Source organism: Fragaria vesca, linkage group LG4, assembly GCF_000184155.1.
Source record: "Fragaria vesca subsp. vesca linkage group LG4, FraVesHawaii_1.0, whole genome shotgun sequence".
In the NCBI taxonomy this organism is placed as follows: Eukaryota; Viridiplantae; Streptophyta; class Magnoliopsida; order Rosales; family Rosaceae; genus Fragaria; species Fragaria vesca.
In genome coordinates, this window is record NC_020494.1 from 12,976,775 (window position 1) to 12,988,996 (window position 12,222).

At 37.5% G+C, this 12,222-nt stretch overlaps 2 protein-coding genes across 2 annotated transcripts; both read left to right on the top strand.

Annotated features, from left to right (window-relative positions):
* The first annotated feature begins 1,404 nt into the window (after nucleotides 1–1,404).
* Nucleotides 1,405–4,480, top strand: LOC101294840 (endo-1,3;1,4-beta-D-glucanase-like). Its single transcript, XM_004296906.1, has 7 exons — nucleotides 1,405–1,687; nucleotides 2,252–2,273; nucleotides 2,766–2,898; nucleotides 3,240–3,330; nucleotides 3,530–3,619; nucleotides 3,746–3,846; nucleotides 3,970–4,480. Exons 1-7 carry the CDS (start codon nucleotides 1,540–1,542, stop codon nucleotides 4,108–4,110), a joined length of 726 nt encoding a protein of 241 aa, XP_004296954.1. The 5' UTR covers nucleotides 1,405–1,539; the 3' UTR covers nucleotides 4,111–4,480.
* A 620-nt stretch (nucleotides 4,481–5,100) lies between these two features.
* LOC101295124 (endo-1,3;1,4-beta-D-glucanase-like) lies at nucleotides 5,101–8,141 on the top strand. The gene is made up of 7 exons (XM_004296907.1): nucleotides 5,101–5,248; nucleotides 5,488–5,509; nucleotides 6,518–6,656; nucleotides 6,977–7,067; nucleotides 7,182–7,274; nucleotides 7,412–7,512; nucleotides 7,841–8,141. Exons 1-7 carry the CDS (start codon nucleotides 5,101–5,103, stop codon nucleotides 7,979–7,981), a joined length of 735 nt encoding a protein of 244 aa, XP_004296955.1. The 3' UTR covers nucleotides 7,982–8,141.
* Nucleotides 8,142–12,222: the final 4,081 nt, after the last annotated feature.

A 12,222-nucleotide genomic window follows, 5' to 3' on the forward strand; every position in this document is an offset into this window, starting at 1 on the left:
GAGGAAATTCGATCGGGAAGTGGTGCAAAAATAGGAAATACCGCACCAAAAATAGGTGCGGACGTCCGCAGCTGAGAAAAATACCTATATATATATATAAACCTTGTTATTTCCTTTCCTTTTCGAGTCTTTTCGTAATCGATCCCAAGCAAAGATCAAAACCCTAGCTATTTATTTGATCAAAATAAAATACACAACCCTAATCGAAAATGGTTACGCTGCCATGCTCTTCATCAGTAGCAGATGTGAACATCGCTGGTGCTTTGTTCTCTTCTTCTTCCGCGTCTCGCAAGCTGCCGGCGGCATCCATAGTTTCCCTCCCCGTCCCTCCCCGTCCTCTGCTCCATCAGATTTTCCGCTAGGGTGTGTGCTGCTGCTAGGTCGACATCTCCATCATCATCTCCAAAACTCGAGCTAGGACACACAAGATCTCATTAAAGGGCTCAAGTACTCTGAGATCACAGGTATTCAGGAGTCAATAGAATCAGAAGATAGTGTGAGTATCCAATTGTTTCTACTTCTGTTTCTTATTTTATTTTATAGCCGGTGAACGGTTCAGAAGAGTTCTCTTATTTTCATTATACCGAGGACAGAACAGACGTCGATACTAATCTTGAAAGAGAACTTACTGATGAAATCATCCGACTCAAGTGTGTATGATTCTGAGTATGAAAACGAAAATCACTCTGGCATTCGATTGAAAGTGAGCATTTTCCAAACAAGTACTGGACATCAACTGGACTTGGACTTGTATATATGTAACTGATGACAATGAGATTCGCGTCAACCACTTTTCGATCAAGAAACCGGGGCATTCCAGCCGTGATCATGTCACCAAAACCGGCGGCAAGTACGTGAAAGCTTCATTCTATATGGGTTTAGAATTTGAGGTTATGTATGTGATCTTATGTATTTGTTTTCAATGCAGGTACTTGGCTAACTTACAGAAGCAATTGGTCAAATATTTTGAGGTGAAAGGGGTCACGTCCGACACATTTAAAATTTGGAAATGCAAACTTTGGACTTCATGGCTTTTATGGAACAAAGCATCGTTTTCACCGGTGCTAGCCGGAAACAGTAAAACCTCCCTTGGTTCTATATTTATTCATAATTTGAGTTCCAATAACCGTATCTCTAGTGTCACTGATGAGAATGACATATATCTTCAAACACCACAAACTCGTATACTAACTGGTGCAACGAAGAGAGGCCAACTGGAGAAATGTAACATTATAAAAGCATCAAACTTTAATGAAATTCCATCAAATCTGGAGAAATCTATAATATGATTATGAATTTATGATCAAAACGAAGAGGTGACGTTGTAACCAAAAAAAACACGAAGAGGTGACGTTAGAGATGATGCAAATACATATTGTGACACACCACCACGTACTTGTTTCTCCCACCTTCTTTTCCAAATTGCTGATTTTGTGGTCAACAGGTCCCAAACGAACAAGCACTTGTATGTTGTTGGCACCAGTGTCCCTCTACTAGCTCGTGTTCGGTAGTTGTTCTTTGCGATCAGAGAAAGAAGACATGTCAGGCCCTCAGTGCTGCTCGAACCCACCGACCCTGAACCCAACCAGTGGATCTGGCCATGTTGAGAAGCTTGGTGGTCTCGACTCCTACCTCACTGGCTCTCCTGACTCTAAGCTTGCCATTGTTCTTGTCTCTGACATTTTTGGTTAGCACCCACCACTTCAAAATCTAATCTTTATTCGTTTGGTTCAGTATTCTGCCTTTTTCGTTGACTATATGATATGGGTTATGTTCCTTACAGTAAATTCATGGTTTTTGTGTGCTTTTTCCTGTTTGGTTTGGTAGGTTGTGGTTCTCATGTTGTGTATGTTATTGGGTTGCTTATTATGTATGTGTCTTTTAAGACTGATGATGAAAGAATCGATATTAGCCAATTATCTTTTGTTTTTGTCAAAAGCAATAAATCTAGCCTTGGCGCAGTGCTGAATTTTGACCATGAAATGGGTATTTGCAACTGCTCTGTGACATTAAAGCTTTATGTTTTGCTGCCCTGTATATGCGGGTGTCCCAGTTCTTTATTCTTTCTTGTAGTTGTTTTCGTTTACCTGGTTTAGTTCCATTTGGTAATTTGAAATTGGGAATGATGTACCGGTATTAGTGTAGAATCATTGACGGTTTGATGTTTCATATTTTCTGTGTCTACCGTCTAATTGCTTTGCTCATATATTCTTTTACTACTATTAATGTTTCATGTTGATTTGCCTTGCAGGGTATGATGCTCCAAACTTGAGGTATGACGTAACTTTATCTCTACAGCTCAATGTATTTGCTTGATATAGTTTGATAGTGTGGTCCGCTTTTTGTGGAACTTGACCATTTTCATGCTGTGCATCTTCTATTATCAAGTCTGTGCCATCAAACACTTGCTGTTTAAAGTTGACTAGGTAGACACTTTGAATTATTTACTCAAAGAGTAATCTTTCCGAAAAATTGAATAGTCATAACAGTTAAAACAGTTCTATATGCTGAAACTTAGTTGCAGCAATTGGTCTTTGATTGTCCATTTGGTACACAATTGTCAAGTTACTTTCTGTTATGGCTTTTCCCAATCCTTAGATAATACCCATTATGAGTGTGCTCACACTATAGTGAAGGCCAGCTCCCATTCCAACATCAAATTTTCTTCAAGAACATATGTAGTGTTTTGTACACTTGTACAGTTTGCAATCTTGCTGTATATTGTTTGTTATAACTATAGTGATGCTTGGCCTTCTTCTTTGTAGGAAGCTTGCAGACAAAATTGCAGCTGCTGGCTTCTTTGCCGTGGTCCCTGACTTCTTTTATGGAGACCCTTATGTACCTGCAGCTGATGGATCCCTTGACTCTCTACCTGCTTGGCTGAAAGGACATGGAGCGGTATAGTTCTTCTATTTTGATATGGATGTATAAGTTAGTATCTTCAGAATTTCAGTGATGTCACAAGTATTGCTGTGGGATTATCAAAAATTTACATAGAAGTTTCAGATACATATTGGTGGTCTCATGTTGGGCTGTTTGAAGTTGATGTTTGTGAACTAACTAGTTAGCCCCATTATTGTTTTTGTTAAGTTCTTAGCTGCCGGGTTGTTTCTGCCAATTGTGACAATGGGTTAAAATTTGAGGACTTGGTAATTGTGGTGTATTAAAATTGAGATCTGATGCAGTCGTGAACTTCGGTTATAATTGATTAGCTTTCAAACCTTGTTATGTATTTGTAGGACAAAGGATTTGAAGATGTCAAAGTAGTTATTGAAGCTCTAAAAAGTAAAGGTGTTTGTGCAATCGGTGCTGTAGGCTTCTGTTGGGGAGGTGAGTTTACAATTTCTTTTCAGATAAGGTGGGATGTACTGGTCGGTTTTGGATTAAACAAATTGTTCTCATATCTTAGACTAGATTTTTAGGGGCTTCTCTTTTAGACAGTATTGTACTTCACAATCTCAATTCTGTAGTTTCACCAATATGGTATATAATATTTCAGTTTCATTGGATTGTTTTGTCCTGTTCTCAGCCAAGGTTGTAGTTGAACTTGCAAAGGGTGACTTTATCCAAGCTGCTGTTCTGGCTCATCCTTCATTTGTCACTCTTGATGATATCAAGGGTAAGAGTTCCCTATTCAATAATCAGTATAATATTTCATCATAGAGGAAGAGAAGAGATGTGCTGTTCCCAATCGTGTAAAAGAAAGGTTTAAAGATGTTTAATTTATTCCTGAAACTATTTTCAGCTGTTAAGGTTCCCATATCTATACTCGGAGCTGAGATTGATCGGATGTCTCCACCTGAACTCGTGAAACAATTTGAAGAGGCTTTGACCGCAAAGTCTGAGGTAAGAAACTCCTGTCATCAAAATTATAATACCATGACCTGATTGGAAAGAGGCACTGCTGTGGTATCTGGTAGTTACTACAGTTCTAGGGTTTGAAATGACTGTTGGTCTATGGAATCACAGATAAAAAGTCATGTGAAGATATTCCCAAAAGTGTCGCATGGATGGACTGTGAGGTATGATGTTTCAGACAAAGAAGCTGTGAAGCCTGCTGAGGAGGCTCATAAAGACATGTTGGACTGGTTTGTGAACCATGTCAAGTGAATGGTATCATCATTGTAGTGTTATATTGTCACCTAAGATGAGAACAGTGTGGATCTTATGGTTAAATAAGGGCTACTTTTAATGTAGCAATGTTGTTTGTAAATTTGTTCCTTGGCTTTACTGCAATGCTTGAACTCCAGTATATTTTTCTGTCCTTTAAGATGAGAATAGTGTGGTAGCTTAATAGCTTATATATGTTTTGAAAATGGTGGTGCTGATGAAGTAGTAGCTGCTACATCCATGAGATGAAGTTATTAGGAAAGGTTACAATGCAGATTATGTTCCGCTGGATTAAATGGGTTTCTATAGACTTGGCCGTTGAAAACTCATATGAGATTCCATTATTGCGAACTTACAATATTAGCATGTTTCTGAATTCTGTTCTTTGGAGAAATGCATTATTTGAATATCAGTATCTTTTATATCATTTAAGTTCAGAAATTCCAGTGAAGCTAATTTTTCTTTTATGGTAGATTGTAGAATTCTGTTATATATCACTTATACTTGTAGGCTCCAACTTCTGCTAAGATAGCGTCATCGAAAAAAATCCTGGTAAGATAGAGTAAATATATTGTTTCTAATGGGTTTGACATTATATGCTTAGTTTCTTGTACAGCAAAAGAATCCAAAATGATCCACATCAAGTGATAATGAAATTTGATCCTTATAAATTATATCTAGCTCAGATGATACTGGTTCGTGAACATGTCAAACATGCAGTATCATATTACACGATGAACATCTTAAACTCCTTATAAAAATAGAGAGAGAACAAAAAATTAGACTTGTCGGCAGAAGTCTGCCATGACGTCTGAGGTGATGCACATACATATGGACTAAAGTGTACTCTGACCAAAATAGAATTCCCAAATGCTGCTGGAATGTGTATACTTTTCCAACATTACTGCAGGTCAAACCTTTGGTTTCTCCTATAAACAGAGAAAGAGAGTTCTGTGTTAGCTCACTTTGTGATTCAGACAAATAGAAAGAATGTCAGGCCCTGCGTGCTGCTCAAACCCTCCAGCCCTAAATCCAGCAAGTGGTTCCGGCCATGTCGAAAAGCTTGCTGGTCTGGACTCCTATGTCACTGGCTCTCCTGACTCCAAGCTTGCCATTCTTCTCATTGCTGACATTTTTGGTACTCACATAACACATCAAATCTCTCTTCTTTCCTTTTGTTTTGGAATTTTGCATAGTTTGTTCATTATATGATCTGGGTTGCTTTCCTTGTGTGTATTTGATTGGTGTTAGTTGTTTTGGTCTAAAGGGTACTGGCCCTAAAGATTGATGGGTTCTCTGTGTAGGTTTGATTGACTTCTACTTGACTTGTTAGCTGAAATCAGCTTTTGACATTGTCCCTTTTGCTTTGCCATGCAGGTTATGAAGCTCCACTCTTGAGGTATATCGACCTTCCCATATCTGTTTTTGTACAGTGAATTTCTTTGTTTGTTTAGTGTGATAGATGACATATCTGAATTGGTTTTTCTTGAATTTGAACCTTTGCTCATGGTTGTACACTTACCAAATTTGTACAATTGCTCATTACAGTTATACACTTGAATACTTACAACCATTACTCCATCAGTTTCGGATTGTTTAACCGATGTAGCAACTCTCAATAAAGTTCCCTACTTGTATACTGTTAAGAGTGTAATATGTAATCTTGTGTTTCCAAGATTAGCATTAAATTTGTTGTCTGCCACGCTAACTAGAGTCCTCTAGAATTCTCTTTGTATTGGGACTCTACAAGTCTCTAGAATCCTATCCTAGTATAAATAAGTTGTCTGTAGCTTTACTGAAGCAGTTGAGTGAAAACCAAAAACCAAGCTCTTTGTAATTTGCAGGAGCAGCAGCTCTGCAAAACTAATTGTAATCTCCCTTCGCTTAAAGCAATTTTCAGTCACCAAATTTGTCATTAGCTAACTAAGCTTCCGCTCTACCCCCAACAAACTACTAAATTTGAACCTTTGCTCATGGTTGTACACTTACTAAATTTGTACAATTGCTCATTACAGTTATACACTTGAATACTTGCAACCATTACTCCATTAGTTTCGGATTGTTTAACCGAAGTAGCAACTCTCAATAAAGTTCCCTACTTGTATACTGAGCTATTCTTATGAAAAGCACCACCTGTTTTAGCCTAAAATTTTTTATGAGAAATAATGAGAATAGTTCATCCTTCTATCTCTTAAACATTATAGACTAGTTCATCTTGGACATCAGTCAATTGGGTTTACTCTGAACATCCTTCTAGCTCTGAACATCAGAAATTTTATTTTCTCATTTAAAATAACATTGTGAAATGTGTTATTCAACTGTAATAATATGTGGTTTGCGTGTCGATCTCCATGTACAGTCATATATACCCTTTAACTAATGCCACCTGCCTGCCTTCTGTCTGAAGGAAGCTCGCAGATAAAATTGCAGCTGTCGGGTACTTTGTTGTGGTACCTGACTTCTTTTATGGAGATGCTTTTCCTGGTGATGCTGGACCAGTTGGAAACTCTTCTGCTCTACCTATTTGGTTGAAGACACATATACCGGTTGGTTGTTTTAATTTGATGCAGAACTATATATTTTTTTGTTTATTTATTATCAAAGAACTTTTACAAGTAACCCTTGTGCTTCCTGAACTTGAGTAAAATGTGCATATACTCATTTGAAGTTTCTCATAATGTTATGATTTGAAGTTAAAAAGCTTGTGAATTCAGCTTTGGCAACGCTACTGTTACTGTTGTTTTACTGTATATGGTGTTTAATTGCTACACGTGTCAATTTCTAATATGAGGCTTTGATATTGGCTTTGATATTCTGTGTCTAAGAAGAAAAATAATTAGATATTAAAACGTTTCTCTGTTGATAGATCAAGGCATGTGAAGCTGCAAAACCATTAGTTGAAGCTTTGAAGAGTAGAGGTGTTTCCGCAATTGGGGCTGTAGGCTTCTGTTGGGGAGGTGAGTTTTTTTGTTTTCTTTTTCCTCTTTGCTTTTCGCAAACTTCTGTAACCAATGTGACATATGATATATCAGATCTGTGCATTGACATTGAATTCTATGTTCTTTTCTTAGCCAAGGCTGTGGTTGAACTTGCAAAGTATGATAACTTTCTCCATGCTGCTGTCTTGTGTCATCCTTCATTTGTCACTGTGGACGATTGCAAGGGTATGATTTCTGCATATCTATTCAAGAAACTTGTACCTATCTAGTTAAGATCAGTGATCTTTGCATAATAAGAGATAATAGATTAATAGTTCTATCTCAATTTATTAATTTACTTATAAAGTTGGAACTACTTGCAGCGGTTAAGGTTCCCATTTCTATACTTGGAGCTGAGATTGATCCCATTTCGCCACCTGACGTCGTGAAACAATTTGAAGAGGTTTTAACTGCAAAAACTGAGGTACGAATATCTTTCATAAAAAATATCAACAATAAAAATTAATGTATTCATGGATTCCAATTATGGACATTCCTTGGTCCTTGGGATTGATGTCATGGTTTATAGGCAAAACATAACCTTAAAAAAACTGGCTTGTAAATATTTCCTACACCTATCCTATACATAATATTTAACCTACACATACAAAGAAAGTAAATATATTCAAAATATTCTACGTTAAGGACCTTATGCTCAAGAGCTTGTCCTTGGTCAGATGAATCTGCTTGGCTCCTTTAGAATAGGGTTCAATACACTTAAAATGTTTGTTCTTGCTCTATTGGAATCACAGATCAAAAGCCATGTGAAGATATTCCCAAAAGTGCAACATGGGTGGACCGTAAGGTACAACGCTGAAGATGAGGCCGCTGTGAAGTGTGCTGAGGAGGCTCATCAGGACATACTGGACTGGTTCTTTAGCCATCTCAAATGAATTGTATCATCACTCAAAGTTCTGTTTTATTGTTAATTATGATTGGGATGGGGTCAATATACACTTCATCTTTTTTTTTTTTTAGGTCGAAAATATACACTTCATCTTATCGAATGTTTTTTGTTTACGATGATTCAATAATGGATGTATCACTGCTCAGACTGATATATAAATCCTTATGTGCCAATATCTGTGTGTACATTGTTTAGAGTAAAGGTTTACAGTAAATATTGAAGGCAGCTTGTAAAATTCTTAGCACTAATGTTTCCTAAGATGGTAAGGCTTTAACTTATGCTCATTTAATCTTAATGATGCAGGTATGTGGGGTCATGGGTTTACAGTAGATAGAGCTTATTGTTGGTATGAAAAAGGAATTAAACCGTAACAAATACACGAAAATTCAAGCTAAATGACTATCTAACTAGAACAGAACATCACTATTCATTTGGCTCTATTCATTAGTAAGACTAGCTTGAGAAACAGTGGCTCTATTCATCAGCAGTAAGACTAGCTTGAGAACTCATGTAGCGCAAAAAAATAAAGGCCTTGTTTGTTTCGCTTCATATAACGGCTAGATAGGAAAATATATATCATGTCAGACAGCGCGGATCGGAAATCTTATATCTTGTCAGAGCTAGATAAAAATATAGAAAATTTCATATAAGTCACTTTCTTAACATTTCTTCCTACATAAGTCCACCTTAATATTTTTATCCATATAAGTCCACTTTGTGACCCAAATCCATTAGTTTACTTTCATACTATACCTAAACTACCATCCCCTTCCTACTAACCCCAATCCATCCGTTTTCTCTTGTAAGTTATAAGTTATAACCTCTCTCTCTCTCTCTCTCTCTTCTTCATCGGAAGACGCCGCCGTTTCAGAAATCGATGAAGATCGCCGACTAAGTTGAGGAAGGTGATGACAGGGCCGAAACGGATCAGACTCTGATCGAGAAGTATAAGATCACGTCGATGGATTCCAATCGAGAAGAACCAGATCTGGTCGACGACAGAGGTTTCTCTTGATCGGATTCGCCGACTCAACTTCGACATCGTTGAAATCGCTGGCAAAATCTCTCACTGTATGGCTTCGTTGCTTGTTTGATTGATTCTTCAATTCTTTGTTTCGCTTGGTGTTAGATCTGAAATTAGCTTTAAAATTCATGATTTTTTGCTTCTCTGAACAGATCTCGCATCAACGACGACCTCAAATTCATACTTAGTCGTTAAATTTGGTTCAGACGGAGATGGCCGGCTTCTTGGTAGTGAAGGCGCGAAGTCCTTTGATTCTGATTTGTGCTTGCGGCGACTCTGGTTCGGAATGGAAGGTCGAAATTATGGGGGTTTGGCACCGGGTATGCTACTATCTTTGATTCAAGTGGAGGGGATTGACCAATCTTAGCATAAAATGGGATCCCGGCTAGCTATCTTTCCGATTTCTGTGTTTTTTTTTTCTTGATTTCTATGTTAGTATACATGTAACACGGTGGTAGTATTTTTTAATGTCGGTAGTAGTATCTTTTCAACAAGACAATAGTATTTTGTAAACACGATTGTAATATTTTTCAATTTATATAGTAGTATCTTTCTTAACCTTTAGTAGTAGATTTTGTTTGACTAGATAACAACTTTTGTTCTGTTTGATAGTAGTTTTTGTTGTCTTTAACAGTAATTATTGTTTTGTTTAGTGTTAGTAATAGTTATGTTTTTATCGATGAGAATTATTAACGTTGGTGTTGATGTGTTAGATTAAGCAGCTTTTGGTGCTTGGTAATAGGTTTTGTTATGTTTAGGAGTTGTTTTTGTTAGTAGGGGTAGTAGATTTTGTTACCAGTTGTAGTAGTTTTTTTTACTGACAGTAGTAGCTTTTGTTGTCGGTTATAGTAGCTTTTGTTGCAAGTCGTAGCAGCTTTGGTTAAGGACAGTAGCAACTTTGGTCAAGAACAGTAGTAGCTTTTCATGTCTTCTGTAGTAGCTTTTCTTATTGACAATAGTAGCTTTTGATGTCGGCTGTAGTAGCTTTTAGTGTTAGTGACAGTATCTTTTGTGACCTAAAGTCCTAGACTGCAGTTATCGAAACTCTCACCGTAGTAGTTTTTGTAGTTGATGGTAGTAGCTTTTTTAACTTGTAGTAGTAGTTTTTGTTATGTTTGAAAGTATTTTTTGTCCACCCCAATATTTTTTGGTAGTTTTTGTTACTAGTCATAGTAGCTTTTGTTCTCGGCAATAGTAGCTTTTGTTTCCAACGGTAGTATCTTTTGTTGATGACAGTAGTATTTATCTTTTTTTGTTAGTAGTAGTAGCTTTTATTGTCAGTGGTAGTAGTTTTTGTTGTCTGTGATATTAACTTTCTTTGTTGGTGGCAGTAGTTTTTTTGTTATCGATAGTATCTTTTGTTGTCAGTGGTAGTAGCTTTCTTTGCTGGCGGTAGTAGTTTTTTTGCTGGCGGTAGTAGCTTTTGTTGCTATCGGTAGTAGCTTTCTTTGCTGGTGACAGTTAGTTTTTTGTTATCGATAATATTTTTGTTGTCAGTGGTAGTAGTTTTTTGTCGGCGGTAGTATCTTTTTTGTCAGTGGTAGTAATTTTTGGTCGCTAGAATCCTCATAGATGGTCGGCCAGAAAGTTCGCCAGAGGTCAACAGGAAAGTTCGTCGGAGGTCTGCCGAAGACCTCGTCGGAGGTCAGCCAGAGACCATTTGTGGATGTTGACCTTTTACATTAGTGGCATTTTTGTAAATATAAGAGAGAAAATCTAAATTTTTTGGTTTGATGGCAGTATGTAATTTTGTTAAACTTTAATTTCTAATATAAGACTCTATTTAAGCTTGGGTGGACTTATGTGAGTAAAAATGTTTAGGTAGACCTATATGGGAGAAAATATATCTAAGTGGACTTCTATATAATTGGCCCATAAAAATATATATATTTTATCCGGCTTCATTTCTGTCTTTCGCGACTGATGCCGACAATCGCGAAGAGTAGGCTAGAATACACCGGGAGTAATCGAGCCCGACGTCACCGTCCAAGCCGACCGTCAAGCCGGGTAAAAAATGGAAAAAGTGACTGAGGGGCAGGGTTATCAATTCCGTGGTAAAAGGACGCAGAAACGAGGAGAAATAAGGAGATGAAAGTGAGGGTTTAGAGGCACTATATGAGATCGAATGAGAGGTGAGGCGAGAGAAAAGAGTCTATATCAGGTTGAGGGTTGAAACCCAGCAACACAACTCCGTAGGCTGAATACAAGTTTGGATCGGCGAATCTCCGGGATTTCAGGTATTACTCTTACCACTGCGTTGATTCAAGTTTGGATCAACACATCTGGGTTCAAGTTTGTGGCTTCTGTGAGTCTAGCTTAGTCTTTGCTTCCGCTTTAATTCTCTCTAGATTTCAATTCAGTTTATCAATTTCCCCCAATTTCAAAAACCCTAGCCTCAGAACTCTAAGTCCAGTCGTTTCGATTCAACCCACGCACTCATCAGATCGCAGTATTGGTCATCGTTTCTGGCATCATCGGCGCGACTTCCTAGCTTTGGGTTTTTGAAGCGCACTAGACTAGGTTTTTTATGGTTTTGGTTGATGATCTAGCTTTGATTGTGATTGTTGGATGAGGACTTTGTGTGGAATTGTTGATCAACTGTGGGTTTGGGTTTCTGATAGTTGAGGCTTATCGGAGAGTTGATTGTGTTTCCTTAGCTGGTAAACCAAAGGTTTCTTTTTCTGTGTTCTTGTTTGTGTGGATTGTCTGAAAGAATAATCTTTCTAAAAGAGATTACGATCTTTTGTTTAATAAAGACAGTATATTATGATCTTTCTAAAAGAGAAAACTGTGAATGAATAATCTCTTAGCTTATATAATGTCTTCTCCCACATAATCTCCTTGTTCCTTTTTTTGAATGGCATGTCTATCAGATTCAGGTTTGTATAAGCTTGCTTTTGCACCAGCATCTGTTGAGGTTGGATTGAAAACAGAACATGCTTCCTGTCACTTCTTTAAAAAGTTCAGCAGTAACATTCCATACCATGGCCAATTTCCGATCAATTCATGTGCTTTAGTGATGGAATATTGGATGTCTTCCTGGCAGGTTCTTCTGACACCAACTCATTTAGCCATAGTAATGGAGTATGCTGCTGGAGGAAAACTCTTTGGGAGAATTTGTAATGCTGGTAGATTTAGTGAGAATGAGGTAAAGTAGAGGAGAACTCTTTGGGAGAATTTGCAATGCTGGTAGATTTAGTGAG